General features: G+C 46.4%; 2 protein-coding genes across 7 annotated transcripts in view; one reads left to right on the top strand and one right to left on the bottom strand.

The window, feature by feature from the left end:
• The window catches only part of CETN2 (centrin 2), an 85,590-nt gene extending 69,730 nt beyond the window's left edge, over positions 1-15,860 (bottom strand). The window contains exons 1-3 of the mRNA XM_063937512.1: positions 15,752-15,860; positions 11,590-11,748; positions 9,399-9,527 (exon numbers count right to left, since the gene is read on the bottom strand). Coding sequence (XP_063793582.1) covers positions 9,399-9,527; positions 11,590-11,748; positions 15,752-15,754 — 291 coding nt within the window. The 5' untranslated portion in view covers positions 15,755-15,860. The remainder of the gene's footprint in view (positions 1-9,398; positions 9,528-11,589; positions 11,749-15,751) is intronic.
• Positions 15,535-27,574, top strand: part of NSDHL (NAD(P) dependent steroid dehydrogenase-like) — a 35,286-nt gene continuing 23,246 nt past the window's right edge. Inside the window, exons 1-3 of one of the 6 annotated variants that reach the window (XM_063937507.1) lie at positions 15,535-15,604; positions 16,069-16,208; positions 26,792-26,833. In XM_063937507.1, the coding sequence (XP_063793577.1) occupies positions 26,813-26,833 (21 nt within the window). In that variant the 5' untranslated portion in view covers positions 15,535-15,604; positions 16,069-16,208; positions 26,792-26,812. Of the gene's footprint in view, positions 15,605-16,022; positions 16,209-16,413; positions 16,515-26,791; positions 26,834-27,574 lie in introns of those variants that run through there. The other 5 variants (XM_063937508.1, XM_063937510.1, XM_063937506.1 and 2 more) reach the window with 5 other exon arrangements.

The raw sequence follows: 27,574 nt of genomic DNA, 5'->3' as shown, positions 1-27,574 counted from the left end.
TAAATGCTGATTTTATCTACTGCTGCACCACTCTATAGGCCAGTACACACGGGGAGATTTCCCCAGAGATGTGTGCTGAGCGATCTAAAGGCCCGTATGCACGGGCCGATATGGGAGAGATGTGTGCTGAGCGAACCGCTCAGCACACATCTCTCCCCTCGCTCAGCACAGCGCGATATGTTCTGAGCGTGCGGGGGGAGACAGGGGGGCCACTCATTTCACCCAGCGGGTGAAATGAGCGACCTGCTAGATTGGCCTGCACGGCAGGCCAATCTAGCACCAGCGATAGCGATGCGCGGGGCTGCGCATCGCTATCGCTGTGGGGGCTACACACGGAGCGATCATGCTTAAAATCTAAGCAATCTAGTCAGATTGCTTAGATTTTAAGCAGCGATCGCTCCGTGAGTACCCCCCTTAACACAGACCACTCAGCGCACATCTCTCCCCCGCTCAGCACACAGCGCAATGTCTACTGAGCGAGGGGGGGTACCCTCATTTCACCCAGCGATGTGCCAGAATGTGCCTGCATGCAGGCCAATCTAGTACCGGTGATAGCGACGCATTGGGCCGCATATCGCTATCGCTGTGGGGCATACACACGGAGAGATACATGCTTAATTTCGAAGCAATTTAGTCAGATGGGCTAAGAATTTAAGCACGGATCTCTCCTCGTGTACCCTCCTTATCAGTCCTTACAATGGCTTCCTGCAAGCTACCAAATCTAACAGAAAAGGCTATAAACAACACTACACCAACATATATCTCTTCATTTATCTCAAAATATCTCCAAGATAGCCTCCTAGTACCCCCTAATCTCTTTACAGGGGTGGATTAATAGAACAACAATGTCTAGGTAGAGAATCATTATGTCGACATGCATTAAGTCAACGGGTACAAAAGGTCGACATGAAAATGGTCTACACTTTTTTGGAGTGCTATTTTGTTCCAAATGTAGTATCTTTCCTGTTATCTGACCACCATATGTTGAAATTTGTACCCTGGCGGGCTCGCTACGTTTTGGGCATGGTTAGGATTCCCAGCAGATGTTCAAATGGATAGTAAATGAATAAGAATCTTCATAAAAGATGAAAAAAATAAGAATTTACTTACCGATAATTCTATTTCTCGTAGTCCGTAGTGGATGCTGGGGACTCCGTCAGGACCATGGGGAATAGCGGGCTCCGCAGGAGACAGGGCACATCTAAAAAGCTTTTTAGGTCACATGGTGTGTACTGGCTCCTCCCCCCATGACCCTCCTCCAAGCCTCAGTTAGGTACTGTGCCCGGACGAGCGTACACAATAAGGAAGGATCTTGAATCCCGGGTAAGACTCATACCAGCCACACCAATCACACCGTACAACTTGTGATCTGAACCCAGTTAACAGTATGATAACAAAACGAAGTAGCCTCCGAAAAGATGGCTCACAACAATAGTAATAACCCGATTTTTGTAACAATAACTATGTACAAGCATTGCAGACAATCCGCACTTGGGATGGGCGCCCAGCATCCACTACGGACTACGAGAAATAGAATTATCGGTAAGTAAATTCTTATTTTCTCTAACGTCCTAGTGGATGCTGGGGACTCCGTCAGGACCATGGGGATTATACCAAAGCTCCCAAACGGGCGGGAGAGTGCGGATGACTCTGCAGCACCGAATGAGAGAACTCCAGGTCCTCCTTAGCCAGAGTATCAAAATTTGTAAAATTTTACAAACGTGTTCTCCCCTGACCACGTAGCTGCTCGGCAAAGTTGTAATGCCGAGACTCCTCGGGCAGCCGCCCAGGATGAGCCCACCTTCCTTGTGGAATGGGCATCTACATATTTCGTCTGTGGCAGGCCTGCCACAGAATGTGCAAGCTGAATTGTACTACAAATCCAGCGTGCAATAGACTGCTTAGAAGCATGAGCACCCAGCTTGTTGGGTGTATACAGTATAAACAGCAAGTCAGACTTTCTGACTCCAGCCGTCCTAACTATATATATATATATATATATATTTTTTTAGGGCCCTGACCACGTCTAGTAACTTGGAGTCCTCCAAGTCCCTAGTAGCCGCAGGCACCACAAGAGGTTGTTTCAGGTGAAAACGCTGACACCCCTTTATGAAGAAACTGGAGACGAGTCCCAGTTCTGTCCTGTTCAAATGGAAAATTTTAATATGGGCTTTTGTAAGACAAAGCCGCCCATTCTGACAATCGCCTGGCCGAGGCCAGGGCTAACAACATGGTCACTTCCCATGTGAGATATTTGTCAACAGCATGGTCACTTTCCATGCGAGATATTTCAAATCCACAGATTTGAGCGGTTCAAACCAATATGATTTTAAGAAATCCCAACACTATGTTGAGATCTCACGGTGCCCCTAGGGGCACAAAAAAGCTGTATATGCAATACATCCTTTACAATCTGGACTTCAGGAACTGAAGTCAATTCTTTCTGGAAGAAAATCTACAGGGCCGAAATTTAAATGTTAATGAACCCCAATTTGAGGTCCAAAACACTCCTGTTTTCAGGAAGTGTAGAAATCGACCTAGTTGAATTTCCGTCGTGGAGCCTTCCTGGCCTCACCCACGCAACATATTTTCACCACATGTGGTGATGACGTTGTGCGGTCACCTCCTTCCTGGCTTTGACCAAGGTAGGTATGACCTCTTATGGAATGCCTTTTCCCCTCAGGATCCGGCATTCAACCGCCATGCCGTCAAACGCAGCCGCGGTAAGTCTTGGAATAGACATGGTACTTGCTGAATCAAGTCCCTTCTTAGCTCCCCAGGCCCTTAGTCCTCTGTGAGCATTTCTTGAAGTTCCGGGTACCAAGTCCCTCTTGGCCAATCCGGAGCCACTAGTATAGTTCATACTCCTCTATGTCTTATAATTCTCAATACCCTGGTTATGAGAAACAGAGGAGGGAACACATACACAGACTGGTACACCCACGGTGTTACCAGAACATCCACAGCTATCGCCTGAAGGTCTCATGACCTGGCGGAATACCTGTCCCGTTTTTTGTTCGGGCGGGACGCCATCATGTCCACCTTTGGTCTTTGCCAACGGTCCACAATCATGTTGAAAAACTTCCCTATGAAGTTTCCACTCTCCCGGGTGGAGGTCATGCCTGCTGAGGAAGTCTGCTTCCCAGTCGTCCACTCCCGGAAAGAACACTGCTGACAGTGCTATCACATGATTTTCCGCCTAGCGAAAAATCCTTGCAGTTTTCACTGCCCTCCTGCTTCTTGTGCCGCCCTTCTGTTTACGTGGGCGACTGCCGTGATGTTATCCCACTGGATCAATACCGGCTGACCTTGAAGCAGAGGTCTAGCTAAGTTTAGAGCATTATAAATTTGCTCTAAGCTTATTTATGCGGAGAGAATTCTCCAGACTTAATCACACTTCCCTGGAAATTTTTTCCCTGTGTGACTGTTCCCCAGCCTCTCAGGCTGGCCTCCGTGGTCACCGGCATCCAATCCTGAATGCCGAATCTGCGGCCCTCTAGAAGATGAGCACTCTGTAATCACCACAGGAGAGACACCCTTTTCCTTGGATATAGGGTTATCCGCTGATGCATCTGAGGATGCGATCCGGACCATTTGTCCAGCAGATCCCACTGAAGAGTTCTTGCGGGAAATCTGCCGAATGGAATTGCTTCGTAATAAGCCACCATTTTTACCAGGACTCTTGTGCAATGATGCACTGACACTTTTCCTGGTTTTAGGAGGATCCCGATTAGCTCGGATAACTCCCTGGTTTTCTCCACTGGGAGAAACACGTTTTTCTGGACTGTGTCCAGAATCTTCCCTAGGAACAGTAGACGTGTCGTCGGAAAAAGCTGCGATTTTGGAATATTTAGAATCCACTCGTGCTGTCGTAGAACTACTTAAGATAGTGCTACTCCGACCTCCAACTGTTCTCTGGACCTTGCCCTTATCAGGAAAGCGTCCATGTTTCTTTTAAGAAAAATCCTCATTCCGGCCATTACCTTGGTAAAGACCCGGGGCGCCGTGGACAATCCAAACGGCAGCGTCTGAACTGATAGTGACAGTTCTGTACCAGGAACCTGAAGTACCCTTGGTGAGAAGGGCAAATTTGGACCTGTAGGTAAACGTCCCTGATATCCAGTGACATCATATCGTCCCCTTCTTCCTGGTTCGCTATCACTGCTCCGAGTGACTCCATCTTGATTTGAACGCTTGTATGTAAGTGTTCAAATATTTCAGATCTCACCGAGCCGGTTGGCTTCAGTACCACAATATAGTGTGGAATACTACCCCCTTCCTTGTTGTAAGAAGGGTACTTTGATTATCACCTGCTGGGAATACAGCCTGTGAATTGTGTGAGGGGGAGACGTCTCGAATTTCCAATGTACACCTGGGATATTACATGTAGGATCCCGGAGTTCCCTTGCGAGTGTTGCTGAAACTCTTGAGATGACCCCCTACCGCACCTGAGTCCGCTTGTACGGCCCCAGCGTTATGCTGCGGACTTGGCAGAAGCCGTGAGGAGCTTCTGTTCCTGGGAATGAGCTGCTTGCTGCAGTCTTCTTCCCTTTCCTCTCCCCCTGGGCAGATATGACTGGCCTTCGCCCGCCTGCCCGTATGGGGACGAAAGGACTGAGACTGAAAAGACTGTGTCCTTTTCTGCCAATATGTGACTCGGGGTAACAAAAGGTGGATTTTTCAGCTGTTGCCATGGCCACCAGGTCCAATGGACCGCCCCTTTATACGGCAATACTTCCATATGCCGTCTGGAATCTGCCTCACCTGACCACTGTCGTGTCTTCGTCTGGCAGATATGTACATCACATTTACTCTTGATGCCAGAATGCAAATATGCCTCTGCGCATCACACATATATAGAAATGCATCCTTAAAATGCTCTATAGACAATAAAATCCTGTCCCTGTCAAGGGTATCAAAATTTTCAGTCAGGAAATCCGACCAAGCCCCCTCAGCGCTGCACATCCAGGCTGAGGCGATTGCTGGTCGTAGTATAACACCAGTATGTGTGTATATACTGTTATGATATTTTCCAGCTTCCTATCAGCTGGCTCCTTGAGGGCGGCCGTATCTGGAAACGGTAACGCCATGTTTTTTTATAAGCGTGTGAGCGCCTTGTCCACCCTAAGGTGTGTTTTCCAACTCGCCCTTACTACTGGCGGGAAAAAGGGTATACCGCCCATAACTTTCTGTCGGAGGAACCCCACGTATCATCACACACTTCATTTAATTTATCTGATTCAGGCAAAACTACAAGTAGTTTATTTCCACCCTACAAAATACCCTTATTTGTGGTACTTGTGGTATCAGAAATACGTAACACCTCCTTCATTGCCCTTAACATGTAACTTGTGGCCCTAAAGGAAAAATACGTTTGTTTCTTCACCGTCGACACTGGGGTCAGTGTCCGTGTCAGTGTCTGTCGACCGACTGAGGTAAATGGGCGTTTTTACAAGCCCCTGACGGTGTCTGAGACGCCTGGACCGATACTAATTTGTCCGCCGGCTGTCTCATGTCGTCAACCGGCTTGCAGCGTGTTGACATTATCACGTAATTCCATAAGTAAGCCATCCATTCTGGTGTCGACTCCCTAGAGAGTGACATCACCATTACAGGCAATTTTCTCCGTCTCCTCACCAACATTTTCCTCATACATGTCGACACACACGTACCGACCTACAGCACACACATACAGGGAATGCTCTGATAGAGGACAGGACCCACTAGCCCTTTGGGGAGACAGAGGGAGAGTTTGCCAGCACACACCAAAAGCGCCATAATGTATATAACAACCCTAGAAGGTGTTGTTTCTATATATGGGCTCTTAATATATAATTATATCGCCAATTTATGCCCCCCTTCTCTTTAACCCTGTTTCTGTAGTGCAGGGGAGAGTGGGAGCCTTCCTCACCAGCGGAGCTGGTCAGGAAAATGGCGCTGAGTGCTGAGGAGAATAAGCTCCGCCCCTTTCACGGCGGGCTTTTCTCCCGGTTATTAGGAAAACTGGCCTGGGTTAAATACATACATATAGCCTTAATGGCTATATGTGATGTATTTATTTGCCAAATAGGTATTTATATTGCTGCCCAGGGCGCCCCCAGCAGCGCCCTGCACCCTCCGTGACCGTGTCAGTGAGCCGTGTAGCAACAATGGCGCACAGCTGCAGTGCTGTGCGCTACCTCTCTGAAGACTGTGAAGTCTTCTGCCGCCTGTTTCCGGACCTCCGTTCCGCCGTCTTTCTTCAGCGTCTGTAAGGGGGATCGGCGGCGCGGCTCCGGGACGAACCCCAGGCTGACCTGTGTTCCGACTCCCTCTGGAGCTCAGTGTCCAGTAGCCTAAAACTTCAATCCTCCTGCACGCAGGTGAGTTGCAAGTCTCTCCCCTAAGTCCCTCGTTGCAGTGATCCTGTCGCCAGCAGGAATCACTGATTAGAAACCTAAAAAAAAACTTTACTAAACAGCTCCTTAAGAGAGCCATCCAGTTTGCACCCTTCTCGGACGGGCACAAAAACCTAACTGAGGCTTGGAGGAGGGTCATGGGGGGAGGAGCCAGTACACACCATGTGACCTAAAAAGCTTTTTAGATGTGCCCTGTCTCCTGCGGAGCCCGCTATTCCCCATGGTCCTGACGGAGTCCCCAGCATCCACTAGGACGTTAGAGAAAATCCATACACAAACATATAGAAAAGAAGTCGATGGTAACAACATTCTTCCCTATAATAGCAACCATCACAGAAATTGGGTCAAGAATATACCAAGTGGCCAACTGAGAAGAATTAGGAGAAACTGCACAGAGGACGAAACATTTGAACATCAAGGTAAAGCCTTAATAACAAACAAAAACAAATTTTGTCAAAAAAGGTTATAATGAAGATACATTAATGCATGAAATGGATAAGATAACCAAATTAGATAGGACGCAATTGATTAAATACACTGATAAAGAAGTAAACAAAGAAAGACTAAATACAGCATTCATTACTCAATACTACTCTAACCATCAAGATATTGAAATGATTTTTAAGAAACATTGGCACATACTACATCTTGACACAGAACTTAAAACAATCCTTCCAGAAAGACCTCATATCATCTACAGACGGGCAAAAAACGTAAAACAAGAATTAACAAAAAGTTATCTCCCGATACAAAACATATCTACAGACAAGACAAATGATTTTTTCAAATGCCTGAATTGCAAGTGCTGCAAAATGGTGAAATCAAGATCAACACAACCAGATAGCAAATTTAAATCAAATCAAATGAATAAAGAATATAATATAATATAAAACAGAAAATAACATGCGACTCTGAGGGAATAATTTATCTGTTAAGAGTGCCCATGTGGGCTACAGTACATAGGACAGATGAAGAGAAAACTCAAAGGGCTAGATGCATCATCGCTTGGAAAGTGATAAAATGGAGAGTGAAAGAGTACCAGCCAATCAGCTCCTAACTACCATGTCACAGGTTGTGTTTGAAAAATGGCAGTTAGGAGCTGATTGGCTGGTACTTTTTCACTCTCCATTTTATCACTTTCCAAGCGATGATGCATCTGGCCCAAAGTCCGTATTGCTGAACACATGTATAACATTAGAAAGCGTTTGATGACACATAGCGTATCTGAACATTTTAAAGAAAAACACCAACCAGAGCCTTCAAAACTAAAATTTACAGCAATACAACAAGTGAACCCCCACTGGAGAGGAGGAGATCGGACAATAGATCTTAAAAAACAGAAACACAGTGAATTTATGAAATGAAAAACACTTACACCGAGAGGCTTAAATATAGACATCAAGCTAAAGGTGTTTTTATAAATTTTTACCATCTTTTTTTTAAATTTTTTAGAATAATATTGTACATTGCAAAGCAAACCAAGTGCTAACCGCACTTTTTAAACCATTTCCGGGAACTACTTCCGTTTTTAACAGACAGAACAATAAAGTTTATTGACAAAATTTTCCTATAAAGAAGGATCCAACCACAACGAAGACCATCCTTAACAAAGTGACGTATCACAAAATGCGTTGGCTGCTGGGACCGGAACTACGTCAAACCGGAAGTCTCGCAGCAAGAACTTCTGCCTACACGAGAAAAGCCGGCCGGGAAGGAAGACCGCGACCATGAGTGACCAGCGCCGCAGGGAAGGAAGGTAGGATAGGGACAGTCAGATAGGGACACCACCTCCCGCCCGCACAGCAAAGGAAACTGTGGACAAATCTGCGGACTTCAGCACCGGCAGGACCGGACCCCTTTATAAAATCAATCACTCTGAAAAGAGCGTAAACATTAACTTACTGACCTATATTTCCTTTTTCTTTTTCAGCTTTACAATCAAAATGAAACATAAAACAATAGCGCTCCCATACCATATTTAGTATTAACAAATTCTGGAGCAGCTTAATTTCATAATCGCAGTACTACATATAATAACCAAGATAATAAATTTAAAAAAGTGTCGACAATTTTCATGTCGGCCTTAAGCATTGTTGACCTTTCATCTGTTGACCTAATGCGTGTCAACCATATGGTGTCAATTTATACATTGTTGATTTATCATCTGCACACAATCTGTGGAATGCTAATACACTGTACTTGCATAACAATACTTTCCTAACCTCTAAACCATTAATTAACTCTTTAGCAAAGCTTATCAAACCTCCCTAAGTTACGTTACTTACAGTAATTATGTATTCTCTACACAGTTCAAACAACATTTTAATGTTTTCTTTCCATACTAAAACAACTTTAACTTGACAGATTGAGACTAAACACAGTGCAGGTTATATACAGGAGTTCCCACTACACAATGATGCAGTGCGCTTTAGTAGTTTTCACACCAACTTGGAACAGACACATAATATTAGCATAGATTATCTCTATGATAGAGGCCACATGTTCACTCAAGTATAGGCCCCTTGGCTTCCTTACAGAGGAATTCTTCCACCTGTGCTTTCTGCGCAGTCTGCTGATAATTGCTCTGTTGTGTGAACATCGGCAACTGCATGCAAATATGAATTAGACCCCGTGTGCAGTGGGACGATGCTTTACATGTCCTATTCTTCCCTGATTATGGTTTATACTCATTTTATTGTCTGTCTCCTCTTACCACACGTGGCACCCCTTTTTTATCTAATTTCTCTGGCCAAAAGCTAGAGTTCATTATGGTTCTTTCCGTCTTTCTGTAGTCCTGTTCCTTTTACTGCTACCACATCCCCAAGCTCCTAATTTTGTACTATTTTACGTTATACCTGTATGTACTGTATTATCTACTTTTATATCCATTCTACCTAAAAAAAAGTCTCACTTGTTTTCCTGATTGCAAAAGTTTTTGTCTTGTGAGCTCTCAAAATGAAGAGTTCAAACACAATAATGAAAACACGTAGCTGTTCTTACCATCTTCTGGGTCATAGCAGACAGAAAGTCATTGAAGCTGATTTTTCCAGTTCCCTCTTTATCAATATCTGCGATCATCTTCTTAATTTCCTCTTTCTTAGGTTCAAATCCAAGGGCACGCATGGCAACCTGCAAACATCAGGTAGGGAACTTAGTATAAACAATTCCACTATCACTATAACTAGCAGGTACAGCAGACAATATCTCTCAGGTGGGGTGTGGCAGATCTAAAAGAATTACTATAGCGCACAAGAATTTTTATACTAAATCCCAAGGAGGTCCTGTTTAAATGTGCTCCACTAACATCTTCAAACCTTAGATACCACGTATGTACTGTGTGCATTTAACATTGCAAGCTAAAGCAGTCATTGCATTCTTCACTCCCTAAATCATTACACAAAGGGGTAAATTTACTAAGAATTGTATCTTACCTGTATTTGTCTGAGACTAAACATGGGTGGGATTGATTGAACATGAGAACATTTAAAAAAAAAAAAAAAAAATACGGAAATTTACTATGCTCCCGTGTTTTGGGAGGAATCGTGTTTTCCGATGGTGTATGCAGACGTATTTTACACGGGGGCGTTTTAGGTGAGAATCACCAACCACTCCCGTAAATGGCTGGTTTTGAGTACGGGCTGTGTTTTTCAATTGTGCCCGTATTCCAGTTCGTGTTTGCAAAATGTACATATACCAGTTATTGAAGTGATATGTCAGCAAGCTTTTCGTTTAAATTTTACCAAAGAAAGGTTTACATGAAATTATTTTAGGATTCATGACTACAAAACCCATTTACCTATTTACATTTTTAAGTATCCATGGGCAAATAATACAGTTATGTGTACTTATTTTGAACTATTATATGGGTAACCCAAAAAAACCCAAAAACATGTCACACCTTCACATTTATTTAAATAAATAAAAAAAAAAGGACCTGTGTACATACCGTTTATTAAGTTAAAACTACATTGACAATGCATGGTCATTGTAGTCAAAATCATTGGGAACATTTTTTTTTTTTTATTGTTTAATATTTAGTCAGTAATAATAAGTTGTTTTTTTGGTTAAATGACACATTTTCTATTGTAAGTAATGAAATTATCATGGGTGATTTTGCAAACACGCTGCTGGTGAGGTGGTGCATTTGAAAAGTCTGTTTTGGGGTGAGTTTTGGACAATTCAAGGGCAAACAAGAATCTTGGTAAATTTCTGTGTTCTGTTGTTTTCTATGAAATTTACTGCAGAGTTTGGCCAATGGTGTATTTGATAGTATTTGTGATTACACACCCGTGTTTTGAACTTCTATTTGAGCCAACACTTCCGAGTTTTGTCTTTGGTAAATTTCCGTGATTGAAAAATGTACCAAATACTCCCGTGTTTGCAAATACGGACAAAGATGGAACTTAGTAAATTTACCCCAAAGACTCAATAACAAGTAAACCTGCCACGGGCCATGGGGGATTTTTTTGCTCTCATTACATACAGCAGATAAGCACTCACTGAGACAGCATCAGGGTAACGTATTTGAGAAAAACAGGTTATGCATTTAGTGATTAGGTTATTAAGAATCCTGTGAGATAATAATACAGATCCTTATACATCATTGCAGCAGTTGCGCCAAACAACCCATCTCGGCGCGCCAAGTCCCACGAGACTTGCAATGTGATGCAATTAGGATGCACCAGGAGACTGTGCTGATTAACTGGATATGCGACCGAGTCTCTGAATCTGTATACAAAGTGCTATGATGCAGCAGCTGTGGTGCTTTGTATACAGACTGTGGTGCTTTGTATACAGACTCAGCTGCTCACAGACATACAATTGTCACCCCTGATGCTAACAGAGCTGCATGGGACCTGGCCTCTCGCTCGGGCCATGTATCATGTGCTGCATGGAGTATCTAGAGGCTAAATGTATGAGGTCACATCTAAATAACACTTTTCTCCAACAGGATTCAAAGCGCTTTCAATAACCGTAAACAGTTCATGAGAAGTTCTGAGGGGTCTATTTACTAAGCCTTGGATGGAAATAACGTTGACGGAGATAAAGTACAAGCCAACCAGCTCCTAACTGTAACATGGCAGTTAGGAGCTGATTGGCTGGTACTTTATCTCCGTCCACTTTATCTCCACCCAAGGCTTATTAAATAGACCCCTACGTCTGAAAGACTAAGTCCCAATGAGAGCTCCACCTTTAACTCTTTAACATCAATAGTTCCAGTGCCATCAGTATCAAAAAGATCAAAAGCCTCCCGGATCTCCTGTTTCTGCTCCTCTGTGAGTTCAGGCTTCGGACTGGCCTTTTTCCTCTGTGTGGTCACGCCTAGTGTCGGCTTCTTGTAGTTAGATGCCTAAATGATGGAAAACACACACTGTATAGATTTATGATGAGAAATTGTAATAATTACTTTTAACTTCTTTATGCTCATTCATAACTGGTAAAAGATTCTTCTTCTTACACAAGTATAGGTATGCAGTCATTAAATTGACTATGTAGACAATCATTATGTCAACACCACAATGATGAATTTAGTGCCACCGTCATTTCTGCCCACAACTACAGCTAATTTACAGTACATAACTCCTATGGCACTTACAGTCTCGGCAATAATGGCACGTAATTAATACTGTAATGCCCTTTTTACACTGCCAACCTGGAGCCAGCCCGGGTAACTGATCACTGGTTTTAAGCAGCTTGAAACTCCATGTAGACCGTAGGCTGGACCTGGGATATTGCTGGGCTTTTCTCTGTCGGCACTTGAGTTAACATCATCTGCAGGCACCAGTGCGCAGGTTCTCCATAGGCTCGCTATGCGTGATGGTTGTCAGGGACCATTTTACACTGAGGCATGACCTGGGTCGACCCGTCAACAGTCCAGGTCTTTTGGGCAGTGCAAAACGGGTATAACCGAATGACAGGTTTACTTTATTGAACTAAGGAGTTGAAATATACACAGTAGTGAGGAACAGTTTCTGTCCCTTCCTGATTTCTTTCAAAAAAAAATTCCAGAAGAGATGAGACCCGGGTCTTGGCTATGTGTGAACAGACCCAACCTAGGTCGGGTGTTCCGGCCCGCAATCCTGCTCGGTACCAACCCGGGTCGCCTGTAGTGTGAAAGACATGACCAGGGTCAGGCCTATAAGGAGCTGATTGGCGGACACAGTAGCACTTAGAGATGACTGGCCCTCATTCCGAGTTGATCGCACCAAGCAACTTTTTGCTGCTGGTGCGATCAACTAATCTCTGCCTATGGGGGAGTGTATTTTAGCATAGCAGGGCTGCGATCGCTCGTGTAAGTTTCACACAAAACAAGACCAGCCCTGGACATACTTACCCTGTGCGACGGATCCAGCGATGATGGTCACGGCTTTGACGTCAGACATCCGCCCTCCATTCACCTGAACACACCTGCGCTTTTCTTACCACTCCCCGAAAACGGCTTCAAACGGTCAGTTGACGCCCCAGAACGACTTCCTGCTGTCAATCTTCTTGCGGTCGCAGCTGCGACCGTTTCTTTCGCTGTCAGCGTCGTTGCCCGGCAACGCAACGACGCACATGCGCATTCTAGACCCGATCGCACAGCTGCAAAGAAGTGCAGCATGCGATCGGGTCGGAATGAGGGCCATTATCTCCAAGTGTCCACTGTAAGCCGGAAGACCGGGGTCACTGGATGATCAGGTCCGGTCTGAACAATGACGACCCGGGAATAACCCAGATCCGTCACCCATGTGTAAAAGGGGGAAACTGCTGATACCCGGCTTCAACCAGTGCTCAGTGTCTGGGGTCCGAGCTGGGTTGTAGCCAGAGCTATGTGTGAAAGGAGCATTACTGAAATGTATCAGTCTGGAAAAGGTTACAATGCCATTTCTAATGCTCTGGGACTCCAGCAAATCACGGGGAGTGGATCCAAATGGATAAAACTTGTAACAGAGGTGAATCTTTCCTGGAGTGGGCAGCCACCAAAATCGACTTATTATCAAAGAAGTCACAAAAGACCTCAGGCGAACATCTAAGGAACTGCAAGCCTCAGGTAATGTCAGCATTCATGATTCCACCATAAGAAAGGTAAAAATTGTATCCATGGGAGAGGTGCAAGGCGATAACCACTGCTAATATCTATGCCTATTCCAATAAACTCCATGCCCAGTCAGTTCTACTCAGGTCTGAAACACTATACACAGCACCCAGCATATTATACCCTGGCCTGCTACATTTATACTCTGTGTCCAGCATGTTATACCAAGGCCTGATACACTATACCCAGTGCCTAGCAGTTTTACCAAGGCCTGGTACACTATACCCAGTACCCAGCATGTTTTACCAAGGCCTGATACATTATACTCAGTGCCCATCATACTATACCCAGGCCGGATATATTACTTTGTGCTTGTGCCAAGCATGTTATACTCAGGCCTGATACATTATACTCTGTACCTAGCATGTTATACCCAGGCCTGACACACTATACCCAGTGTCCAGCACATTATGCTCAGTACTGATACATTACTCAGTGCCCAGCATGTTATATCCAGGCCTGGTACATTATACTCAGTGCCCAGCATACTATACCCAGGCCTGATATGTTACTTCATGCCCAGCATGTTATATTCAGGTCTGATATATTATACTTAGTGCCGGTATGTTATACCCGATCCTGATATGTTGGACACTGAGTATAGTGTGTTATACCAAGGCTTGACAGATAACTCAGTGCCCAGCATGTTATACCGAGGCCTGGGACATTATACTATGTGCCCAGCATGTTATACCCAGGCCTGATACATTATGGGCCCGATTCAGAACTGTTCGCTCCTCTGCGAATTTGCAGAGGTTTGCGATCACATAGTCACCGCCTAGATTGAGTGAATAACCGCCCCGTGCAAGTCTGTGTATGCCGTGTGAAAAGCTTTCTGTACGCCGGTCAGCTGCAAATCTGTTCGCAACTCACTCACCTTCTAATGTTTTTTCCAGTCTGTGCGTAGACCAGGACCTAATCCTAAAGTGTGATAGCAACAGGCGATTCGGGGCCAGAGTTGACGTCACACACCCTCCCTGAAAACGCATAGGAATGCCTGCGTTTTTCCTGACACTCCTAGAAAACAGCCAGTTACCACCCCCCAAACGTCTGCTTCCTGTCAATCAACTTGCGTACGCCTAGCAATCAAAAAAGACGCTGGATTCTTTTGCAGTTTGGCCTCGTGCACGCGTACTACAAACCGTGCGCATGCTCAATCGATGGATTATCGGCCGCTCTGCAAAAACGAACAACAGCGATTAGGTCTGAATCGGGCCCTATACCCAGTGCTCAGCATCATGTTATACCCAGGCCTTATATATTACTCAGTGCCCAGCAAGTTATGGTTCCGGTATGAATGGTCGACAATGTTAAGGTTGACAGTCATTAGGTCGACCACTATTGGTCGACATAGACAAATGGTCAACACATGAAAGGTCGACACATGAAAATGTTGACATGGAGATTTGAACTGTTTTTGGTGTCCTTTTTTCCGTAACATGACTAGGAACCCCTATTAGTGTACCGCGTCCCCTTGCATGGCTCGCGGCGGGCAAGTTGCCTCGCTCCACTGCCGCTGCGCTCGGCACAGGTTACCGTTCCCAATCGTAGTCCACGTGAATGGTAAAGTATGAAAAAGTTAAAAATCTATTTTTTTAAAAGCCATGTTGACCTTTTCATGGGTCAACCATATGTCCATGTCTATGTTGACCAATGGTGGTCGACCTTAACATTGTCGACCATCTGAACGGATACCGCAACTTATACCCTGGCCTGATACATAATACTCAATGTCTAGCATGTTATACCCAGGTCTGATATACTATACACCGTGCCCAGCATGTTATACCCAGGTCTGATACACTACTATACACTGTGCCCAGCATGTTACACCCAGACCATACTGAATAAAATGCAGCCACCATGAGAACAGAAATGCGGCACAGAGTACCGGAACACAGAACGTCTAGTACAGAGGTTCTCAAACTCGGTCCTCGGGGGCCCACACAGTGCATGTTTTGCAGGTAACCCAGCAGGTGCACAGGTGTATTCATTACTCACTGACACATTTTAAAAGGTCCACAGGTGGAGCTAATTATTTCACTTGCGATTCTGTGAGGAGACCTGCAAAACATGCACGGTGTATGCCCCCGAGGACCGAGTTTGAGAACCTCTGGTCTAGTAGGTAATGGTGTGTATTACTGTATATATAATGTATCTGTCAGCGATGCCCCCCGATGAATGACTATATAACCCTAAGCCGCAGCATACCCTGCCAGCCACCCACTATCTTCCCCACCAGGCTGGCAGTAACACCGCGCCACTACCCCTCACTCACCATACTGGGCAGTGGGCAGCAGCAGCAGCACCGCAAAGCTGGACATATACCACACACACACAGCAGTACACAGCCAAAACCGACTGTTCCAATGGCCAGGGGCAGCCGAGCACAGGCCGCTGGTGTTCAGCCAATCATTGCTCAGTATAACAGAGCGGCTACTCCTGTTGGTCGGCTGTCAGTGGGCTAACCAATAACATAAGAATAGTCATATACCAGAACGAGGCTTGACACGCAGCCGTTCCTATTGGCTCAGAGCAGGTGACGTTTTGCAGGTTACTAGGAGAAACGCTTTAATGTTCTGCTATTGGTTACAGCTCTGAGGGTTTCTCCAACCAAATGAAGGCGCCTGTTCTCTGCTGATTCTCAGGCCATCGCTGGGCTGTTATCTGGGAAGTGCAGCTGGTCTATTATGCGCTGGTGACAGAGAGGCTGCACATCACCGGGGAGAGGACGGGTAAGAGCTACTGTAGCTTGCTGCATTGCTATAGGGAGCAGCACCCACTACCACGCAGCACGGCTCACACACAGGCCGCCTGTCCTGTCACATGTCATTGGCTGAGTGGTAACCGTAGCAGTTGGGGTTAGAGGGCAGAAGGAGCCTGGCAGTAGGATAGTCAGTTGTAGTGTGTGTATATATATATATACAATATATATAATCATACAGTATATGATGTTCTCTTCATGTAGTTGTGATGATATATGACTGAGTTTTGTGGAAATATGAAGGCATGAGATTTTTATACAGGTCCTGGAATCCAAGGTGAGTTCTACTAAGCACAGGAGCCATTCTATATGGCACAGCCCTAGGCTGGTGTAGTATAGACAGGGCAGAGATTGCCAGAGAGGCGATTTACCGTAACACCCTTCGCTGACTCTTATTAATACATTTCAGTGCTAAGAACCTGCATAGAGATGCGAGGGAATACTTGGGATGTCAACACTACTGTTACTATCCAGTATGTGTGCAACTGGGCATAATGATGATGCCTGGTGGTACTTCATACTTTTAAATGTCCTCCTTTCACCCCTTAAGGTCCCATTTATCAAGAATTGCATATGTAATGCACTCGCGCAGAGAATCGCATTGCAATATGCGCTTCTAATGGCGGGATGTATTAAAGAGTACCCGCACGAACTGAGCAGTGCCTGTTATGTGCTCTGAGTGCTGCCAGGGCTCTCACTGGCCGCACATGCATGGCGGCCATTGCTGGCGAGGGTTCTGGCTAACTATACGAAGTGTAGCCCATGGGGCTACAACAGGCTTTAGATGGTTTTTGTCTTTCTAAAACTTCATCTCCCACTCTTTGTGATGAACCCTTCCTTAGTGTTGTCTTTTCTCACTTCTGTTCACTCTATAGTTTCTCCAAGTTGTCTTTCTACTTCCTGGCCACAATCTCCTTTCCTTCAGCCCCATCTTACCTCATACTTCACCTATTGGGGGTTATTCCGAGTTGATCGCTCGCTAGCAACTTTTTGCAGCGCTGTGATCAGGTTAATTCTCGGCAGAACTGTGCATGCATGTGCACCGCATTGCACAGGTGCGTCGTATGTGTACAAAGAGGATCGGTGCTGGGCGATGGATTTAACAAAGAATCCATTCACACAGCCGATCGCAAGGTGATTGACAGAAAGAGGGCGTTTGTGGGTGTCAACTGACCATTTTCTGGGAGTGTTTGCAAAAATGCAGGCATGTCCAAGCGTTTGCAGGGCGGGTGTCTGACGTCAATTCTGGGACCAAAAAGACTGAAGTGATCGCAGCGGCTGAGTAAGTCCAGAGCTACTCAGAAACTGCAAAAACTATTTTGTGCCGTCGGTTGCAAAAGCGTTCGCACACTTGCAAAGCTAAAATACACTCCCCCATAGGCGGCGAATATCTGATCGCAGCGCTGCAAAAAGTTGCTAGCGAGCGATCAACTCGGAATGACCCCCATTGTACTGAGAATTCTGCACACACCGCAACGCCTTAATTCTCTCAAACTGATCCATTCTCATGTTCACTAAAAGTACTCTTTGCTCTGCAGAGAGAGTAGTATCAGGTGCTGGCTGCAGTGGAGTTGCTTGAAAGATCAAGGTTTGGGGGAGAGTCTTATCAGGTGGGGCAGAGTGTACCATAATTGGGAAGCAGTATGGCACAACTCTTAAAGATGGGATTGAAAAGTGGTTGTCGGGAGAAGGCATAGGTCAGCTTGAAGAGGGGGAGCAGAAGTATTTTTTGTGACAAGGTGGCGTTGTTAAGGGCTTTGATGGAGAGAATGAGTAGCGTGTATGTGACCAACATGTCTTTCCACCTCCCATTAAAATCTCCTTCACAGTCATCCAGCCGTGGTGTCACCTTTCCATCAGCCTCTGTCCCATCCTGCCATTCCACTTTCAAAATATTGCTGATTATGTCATTTTCTTACCTGAGTTGCAACAAAAACTCTTATCCACTCTTGTCATCTACCGCAATGACTGCTGCAAGTTCTCCTTCCCCAAATATAATCCCCCAGAATCCAATTCTTATTAATTGCCCTCAACAACACCACCCCACCATTCATCTCAAACATGCAACGGGATGTAATGGCGTCTGAGATCTCTGGATGTGTGTGATGCCGGACGATCTCTGATGTTTTTTTAAAGGGGCAATCACTTACAAGGCAAAACCATGCCTTTGTAAGTGATTGCCCCTTTTAAAAATAAGCCAGAGATGGGCCGGCATCCCGCACCTCTGGCGATCTTGGATGACATTACATCCCGCCGATGATGATGATTATTATTATTATCCTTTATTTATGAGGTGCCATGTGGGATCCTCAGCACCCAATTACAGAGTACATAAACAAATAAGCAAAACAAGAAGACAGTGACTTACAATTCAATACAATATAGGACAAGTACAGGGTATATAAACATAGCTGCATCAGCAGACAACCATGAAAAAAGTCTCGGGGTGGCTAAAAAAACGAGAGATTTGATGCCGTCAAAGGCAGTATTGAAAAGAAGATAGTGCAAAAGTGGAGAGTTTTTACACTGCGCTCACCCCCGGGGGTGAGCGCAGTGTAAAAACTCCACTTTTGCACCATTATTCTAACAAGTAGGACCAACTTGTTAAACACCAGCAGCACTCCCCGTAACGTAGCACATTTCTGTGCGCAGTCCACCCAAATCCTATACCTTTTGAAAAGATAGGTTAAGTAAGAGAAGCACATGAGGGAAGAGGGCCCTGCTCGTGAGAGCTTACGTTCTAATTTATTATCTAACAATATTCACCCTATTGCCCTCGTAGGGGCAGATTCAATTGCCGGCAGGAAATTTAAAAAATCCTGCAGTGCAGAGCTTTTCCCGAAGCAGCAGGGTTTTGCTATTCAATTGCTGGACTGAAAATGGAACACGGTAATTTCTATAGAAATTGTTAATTTCTCATACGTCCTAGAGGATGCTGGGGATGCTTCAAGAACCATGGGGTATAGACGGGATCTGCAGGAGACATGGGCACTTTAAGACTTTAAAAGGGGTGTGGACTGGCTCCTCCATCTATGCCCCTCCTCCAGACTCCAGTTAGATTCTGTGCCCAGTGAGACTGGATGCACACTGAGGAGCTCTCCAGAGTTTCTCAGAAAAAGACTTTATGTTAGGTTTATTATTTTCAGGGAGACCTGCTGGCAACAGGCTCCCTGCATCGTGGGACTGTGGGGCGAGAAGCAGACCTACTTCTGTGAGTTTCAAGGCTCTGCTTCTTAGGCTACTGGACACCATTAGCTCCAGAAGGTCTGATCGCTAGGTACGCCTAGATGCTCGTTCCCGGAGCCGCGCCGTCACCCCCCTTGCAGAGCCAGAAGTCAGAAGACGGGTGAGTAGAAGAAGATCAGAAGACTTCAGTGACTGCTTTGAGGTACCGCACAGCGGCCGCGCTGCGCGCCATGCTCCCACACACACAGCGGCACTACAGGGCGCAGGGGGGGGCGCCCTGGGCAGCATGAAACCTCAATAAATAGACTGGCAAAAGAGGCTTACAGTGCCTGGGCACTAAAACCAGACCCCCGCCAGTATAAAGATTTGAAAAATAGCGGGGCTGAAGCGCGCCGTTAAGGGGGCGTGGCTTAGCCCTCACAGCTCTAATCAGCGCCATTTTCTCTTCACAGAGCTGCAGAGACGCTGGTCCTGACCTCATACACTGCTATACAAGTAACGGTGCAAAACGGGGGGGGGGGGGGCACAGTAATTTGGTGCTGTTTTATTAGTATAAAAGCGCTAGCAGGTCTGAGGCATTATTTTAATCGTTTCAGTACCGGGATAGGCGCTGGGTTGTGAGCTGGCAAAATTCCCTCTGTGTTTCTCTAACAGGCTTTGCTGTGGGTCTATCCCCTATAGCCCCAGTGTGGTTGTGGGTGTCGGTACGCGTGTGACGACATGTCTGAGGCTGAATGCTATTCCCAGGAGGAGGCTGGAGTGGGGTCAGAAAAGACTGTGGGAGTGACCGTGTCGGCACCGCCGACGGCTGATTCGGTAAATATTTTGAGTGTTTTGAATGCAAACGTGGCTAAGTTGAATAAGAGATTAGATAAATCCTAGTCGCAGAACCAGACATGGAGAAAATCCGTGGAGGATGCATTGTCACAGGTTCAGACCCCTTCGGGGTCACAGAAGCGTTCATTTACCCAGATAGCGGATACCGACACGGACTCTGATTCCAGTGTCGACTATAGTGATGCCAGATTGAATCCTAAACTGGCTAAGAGCATTCAGTACATGATTGTGGCGATAAAAGACGTATTACATATCACGGAAGACCCTGCTGTTCCTGATACTAGGGTCTGCATGTTTAAGGGAAAGAAACCTGAGGTGACGTTTCCTCCCTCTCATGAACTGAACGCTCTCTTTGAAAAAGCTTGGGAAAATCCTGACAAGAAGTTACAGGTTCCCAAGAGAATTCCGGTGGCATATCCGTTCCCCTCTGGGGACAGGGAAAAGTGGGAGTCAACCCCCACGGTGGACAAAGCTCTATCGCGTCTGTCCAAAAAGGTGGCGCTTCCGTCTCCAGACACGGCAGCCCTAAAGGATCCTGCGGATCGTAAGCAGGAAAATACACTAAAGTCCATTTATGTAACTACAGGTACGCTGCTCAGGCCTTTTGGGATCAAGGGCCAATGCCATGGCAGTCTCGGCTAGGAGGGCATTGTGGATTCATCAATGGAATGCTGATGCTGACTCTAAGAAGACTATGGAGTCTCTGCCGTTTAACGGTAGTGTCTTGTTTGGTGACGGCCTCACTGACCTGGTATCTACGGCTACCGCGGGTAAGTCATCGTTCCTACCTTATGTTCCTGCACAACAAAAGAAAACGCCCCACTATCAGATGCAGTCCTTTCGGCCCAATAAATACAAAAAAAAGACGAGTGTCTTCCTTCCTTGCTACGAGAGGAAGAGGAAGGGGAAAAAGGTCACAGGCTGTGGCAAGTTCCCAAGAGCAGAAGTCCTCCCCGGCTTCTACCAAATCCACTGCATGACGCTGGGGCTCCTCCGCACCGGTGGGGGCACGTGTCCAACTCTTCAGTCAGGTCTGGGTTCGCTCGGCCCTGGATCCTTGGGTATTAGAAATAGTAGCCCAAGGGTACAAATTGGAGTTTCAAGACGTGCCCTCTCACCGATTTTTCAAATCGGCCTTGCCAGCTTCTCTTCCAGAAAGGGAGGTAGTATGCGCTGCAATATTAAAACTGTGTCAAAATCAAGTCATTGTCACGGTACCCCCCGTCACAACAGGGGAAAGGCTTTTATTCGAGCCTGTTCGTGGTCCCGAAGCCGGATGGCTCAGTCAGACCGATTCTAAACCTAAAATCCCTCAATTTTCTATCTAAAAAAAAAAATTCAAATTCAAGATGAAATTTCTCCGAGCAGTGATCTCCTCCAGTCTGGAGGAGGGGGATTTTATGGTGTCAGTCGACATAAAGGATGCCTTCTTACACGTCCCCATATATCCTCCACATCAAGCTTATCTGAGGTTTGCTGTTCAGGATTGTCATTACCAATTTCAGACGTTGCCGTTTGGTCTGTCCACGGCTACGAGGATTTTCACCAAGGTTATGGCGGAAATGATGGTTCTCCTGCGCAAGCAGGGAATCGCAATTATCTCGTACTTGGACGATCTCCTGATAAAGGCGAGATCCAAGGAGCAATTACTGAAAAACGTTACGCTCTCCCTGACAAGGCACATGGAAGTTTTGCCTTATAAGGGGGTAGAACTGTTTGGGGATGGTCTCTCAGACCTCGTTTCCACAGCTACGGCTGGGAAATCGACATTTTTGCCACAAGCTACCCCACAGCAAAAGAAAGCACCGTATTATCAAGTACAGTCCTTTCGGCCCCAAAAACACAAGAGGGCTCGAGGTGCGTCCTTTCTGCCGAGAGGCAAAGGTAGAGGGAAAAAGCTGCAGCATACAGCCAGTTCCCAAGAGCAAAAGTCCTCCCCCGCGTCCGGTAAGTCCACAGCAAGACGCTGGGGCTTCACAGGCGGACCCGGGTACGGTGGGGGCTCGTCTCAGAAATTTCAGCACACAGTGGGCTCTCTCACAGGTGGATCCCTGGACCCTTCAAGTAGTATCTCAGGGGTACAGGCTGGAATTCGAGACTCCCCCCCCCCCCCCCCCCCCCCCCCCGCCGTTTTCTAAAATCTGCCTTACCAGCAACTCCCTCTGCCAGGGAGGCAGTGTTGGTGGCTATCCAAAAACTGTATTCACAGCAAGTGATTGTCAAGGTACCCCTCCTTCAGCAAGGAAAGGGTTACTATTCCACAATGTTTGTGGTACCGAAACCGGACGGTTCGGTGAGGCCCATCTTAAATTTTAAATCCTTGAACACTTATATCAAAAGGTTCGAGTTCAAGATGGAATCGCTCAGGGCGGTTATTGCGAGCCTGGACGAGGGGGATTACATGGTCTCCCTAGACATCAAGGATGCGTACCTACATGTCCCCATTTACCCCCCTCACCAGGAGTACCTCAGATTTGTGGTACAGGACTGTCACTATCAGTTCCAGACGCTGCCGTTTGGGTTATCCACGGCACCGAGGGTCTTTACCAAGGTAATGGCCGAAATGATGATACTCCTTCGCAAGAAGGGAGTTTTAATTATCCCGTACTTGGACGATCTCCTGATAAAGGCGAAGTCCAAAGAACAGTTGGTAGTGGGGGTAGCACTTTCTCGGGAAGTGCTACAACAGCACGGCTGGATTCTCAATATTCCAAAGTCACAGCTGGTCCCGACGACACGTCTTCTGTTCCTGGGATTGATTCTGGACACAGACCAGAAAAAAGTGTTTCTTCCAGTGGAAAAAGCCGAGGAGTTGTCATCTCTAGTCAGAGACCTCCTAAAACCGGGACAGGTGTCGGTACATCAATGCACACGAGTCCTGGGAAAAATGGTCGCTTCGTACGAAGCTATTCCATTCGGAAGGTTCCACGCAAGGACTTTCCAGTGGGACCTGTTGGACAAATGGTCCGGGTCCCATCTCCAGATGCAACAGCGGATAACCCTGTCGGCAAGGACCAGGGTGTCGCTGCTGTGGTGGCTGCAGAGGGCTCATCTACTAGAGGGCCGCAGATTCGGAATACAGGACTGGGTCCTGGTGACCACGGATGCCAGCCTTCGGGGCTGGGGGGCAGTCACACAGGGAAGAAATTTCCAAGGACTGTGGTCAGATCAGGAGATTTCGCTTCACATAAATATTCTGGAGCTAAGGGCCATCTACAATGTCCTAAGCCAAGCAAGGCCCCTGCTTCAGAACCAGTCGGTACTGATCCAATCAGACAATATCACGGCGGTCGCCCATGTAAACAGACAGGGCGGCACAAGAAGCAGGAGGGCAATGACAGAAGCCACAAGGATTCTCCGATGGGCGGAAAATCATGTGTTAGCACTGACAGCAGTGTTCATTCCGGGAGTGGACAACTGGGAAGCAGACTTCCTCAGCAGGCACGACCTCCACCCGGGAGAATGGGGACTTCATCCAGAAGTCTTCCAAATGATTGTACACCGGTGGGAAAGACCACAGGTGGACATGATGGCGTCCCGCCTCAACAAAAAGCTAAAAAGATATTGCGCCAGGTCAAGGGACCCTCAGGCGATCGCTGTGGACGCTCTAGTAACACCGTGGGTGTACCAGTCTGTTTATGTGTTTCCTCCTCTGCCTCTCATTCCCAAGGTACTGAGAATAATTCGAAGGCGAGGAGTGAAAACTATACTCGTGGTTCCGGATTGGCCAAGAAGAGCTTGGTACCCGGAACTTCAAGAGATGCTTTCAGAGGACCCTTGGCCTCTGCCGCTCAGACAGGACCTGCTACAGCAGGGGCCCTGTCTGTTCCAAGACTTACCGCGGCTGCGTTTGACGGCATGGCGGTTGAACACCGGATCCTGAAGGAAAAGGGTATTCCGGAGGAAGTCATTCCTACCCTGATCAAAGCCAGGAAGGATGTCACCGCGAACCATTATCACCGCATTTGGCGAAAATATGTTGCGTGGTGTGAGGCCAGGAAGGCCCCAACGGAGGAATTTCAACTGGGTCGATTCCTGCATTTCCTGCAAACAGGGGTGACGTTGGGCCTCAAATTGGGGTCCATTAAGGTCCAGATTTCGGCCCTGTCGATTTTCTTCCAGAAAGAACTGGCTTCCCTGCCTGAAGTTCAGACTTTTGTCAAGGGAGTTCTGCATATTCAGCCTCCTTTTGTGGCACCTTGGGATCTCAATGTGGTTTTGGAGTTCCTGAAATCACATTGGTTTGAACCACTTAAGACTGTGGATTTGAAATATCTCACGTGGAAAGTGGTCATGCTGTTGGCCCTGGCTTCAGCCAGGCGTGTGTCAGAATTGGCGGCTTTGTCCTATAAAAGCCCTTATCTGATTTTCCATATGGATAGGGCAGAATTGAGGACTCGTCCTCAATTTCTCCCGAAGGTGGTATCAGCTTTTCACTTGAACCAACCTATTGTGGTGCCTGCGGCTACTGGGAACTTGGAGGATTCCAAGTTACTGGACGTAGTCAGGGCCCTGAAAATTTATGTTTCCAGGACGGCTGGAGTCAGGAAAACTGACTCGCTGTTTATCCTGTATGCACCCAACAAACTGGGTGCTCCTGCTTCTAAGCAGACTATTGCGCGCTGGATTTGTAGCACTATTCAGCTGGCGCATTCTGCGGTAGGACTACCGCAGCCTAAATCTGTAAAAGCCCATTCCACAAGGAAGGTGGGCTCTTCTTGGGTGGCTGCCCGAGGGGTCTCGGCTTTACAACTTTGTCGAGCTGCTACTTGGTCAGGGGCAAACACGTTTGCAAAATTCTACAAATTTGATACCCTGGCTGAGGAGGACCTGGAGTTCTCTCATTCGGTGTTGCAGAGTCGTCCGCACTCTCCCGCCCGTTTGGGAGCTTTGGTATAATCCCCATGGTCCTTACGGAGTTCCCAGCATCCACTAGGACGTCAGAGAAAATAAGAATTTACTCACCGGTAATTCTATTTCTCGTAGTCCGTAGTGGATGCTGGGCGCCCATCCCAAGTGCGGATTGTCTGCAATACTTGTAAATAGTTATTGTTATACAAATCGGGTTATTATTGCGAGCCATCTGTTCAGAGGCTCCTTTTGTTATCATACTGTTAACCGAGGTTTCCTATCACGAGTTATACGGTGTGATTGGTGTGGCTGGTATGAGTCTTACCCGGGATTCAAAATCCTTCCTTATTGTGTCGGCTCTTCCGGGCACAGTGTCCTAACTGAGGCTTGGAGGAGGGTCATAGGGGGAGGAGCCAGTGCACACCAGATAGTCCTAATTCTTTCTTTAGATGTGCCCAGTCTCCTGCGGAGCCGTCTATTCCCCATGGTCCTTACGGAGTTCCCAGCATCCACTACGGACTACGAGAAATAGAATTACCGGTGAGTAAATTCTTATTTATTACTGTTGTTCTTCCAAGGGCACTAATACTTCTTTATATTATACTGCCGTGTTGTACAGTGTTGCTTATTAAGTTGGAGCATTATAATTTAAGGATGATCTATATAATAATAAATGGTGGTCTGTCACATCTCCGTCATGCGCAGAGAGAGTGGAGCATACAGTATGCTGGGTCCATTTTACTAGTAATATAATAAAGATTCACAAATTCTGTGAAGGATATAATTTTACTTCCTACTTTTAGAAGGGTCTACGACCCTACAGTATTCCAGTGTAAGATTATATACTGTAATTTGCCTTGTATCATATGGCCTGATCTGCAGAGAAAGTGTCACTGACTTCTATCCCAGTTCTGAAAGTAGGTAATGTGAGGGGTTGGGTTCATGTTACAGGCGGGATCCCGGCTTTTAAATGACCGTTGGGGGGGGGGGGGGGGGGGGAAGGAATGCAATGAGCTGTGATTGCCACAATTTCCATTCCCACTCTATGGTTGTCATGGACACCCACAAGTGGGAATAGTCCCTGTCAGCCGACTGTCGGAATTGTGAGGGGGCGGGATCCTGGCGCCGGTATTGTGACCAGCGGTCTTCTGACCGCCGGTCACATAACATCATCCCAATGTGAGAACGATAATTCCTGTTTTGCAAGTCGTTATTCAGTTCATTGTCAATTAGTATGTAATCTGTAATTGATAACCTTTCTCTTAAGGGGGGTACACACGGAGAGATCCGTGCTTAAAATCTAAGCAATCTTGCTAGATTGCTTAGATTTTAAGCACGGATCTGCCGTGTGTATGCCCTCCAGCGATAGCGATGCGCGGCCCCGCACATCGCTATCGCCGATGCTAGATTGAGCCTGCATGCAGGCTCAATCTAGCGAGTCGCTCACTTCACCGTTGTGTGAAGTGAGCGGCCCCCCGTCGGCTTTCCCCCTCGCTCAGCACATCGCGCTGTGCTGAGCGGGGTGAGAGATGTGTGCTGAGCGGTCTGTGTTAAGATCGCTCAGCACACATCTCTCCCGTGAGTACCCCCCTTTACACATGTAAACGCAATCCCTGTTTGTAATACATAGGTAATATTCTAATATCCTTTTTTTTTTCTTCTTTTTTTTTCAACCAAAAGGAAGTAGTGCAACTGTCAGAAATGGCCACACGAATACGTCCTGTAAGTATTGTGAAATATCTGTTACTCCTAAACTGTATATGTGGAATGTGTAATGTGTAATGGCCTTAAACGTAGTGTTCACTCAATGCGCTGATTAGTGAGGAGGCTATATTTATATTATGGAGGGCAATATTTTAGACGTGATGTATTGCTACAGTAGCGGAAGAGATACATTGTCTAAAATTTTTCCCTTTAAACTTTAAATATGCCCATAGCAACCAATCCGAGTCTACTTATCATTTATCTAGCACCTTCTAGAAGATAATACCTGTAACCTGATTGGTTGCTATGGGCAACATCCCATCTTAAAGAGAACTCACATCTTAGTAAATTTACCCCATAGAGTGAACACTACGTAGAAAATACTGTGTCTGGTAAACTTGGCACTTGACTCAACTGAATGTAAACAGGTATACAGGTGTGTTCTCATACATCCAGCCTCAATACGCCATGCAGCGTGAGCTGCCAGGTCCTGTGCAACTCTGTGTCTTAATCACAACGCAGTGTGACTAGGACGCCTGAGGAGACTGTGCTGATATATTTGATATATGACACTTGTACAGTATATTGTGTGTGACTGGGTCTGTATACAGAGTAGAACAGAACTTGTATTAGAAAAAGCTGCAGCTGCTACATTGTAGCACTTTGTATACAGATTCAGAGACTCGATTGTACACAGATATACAAGTGTCATATATCACATTAATCAGCACAGTAAAACACCACCCCCTCCCCCTGCTC

The sequence above is a fragment of the Pseudophryne corroboree genome, chromosome 8 (genome assembly GCF_028390025.1).
Source record: "Pseudophryne corroboree isolate aPseCor3 chromosome 8, aPseCor3.hap2, whole genome shotgun sequence".
Lineage (NCBI taxonomy): Eukaryota > Metazoa > Chordata > Amphibia > Anura > Myobatrachidae > Pseudophryne > Pseudophryne corroboree.
This window is presented reverse-complemented; position numbering and strand designations above follow the sequence as displayed.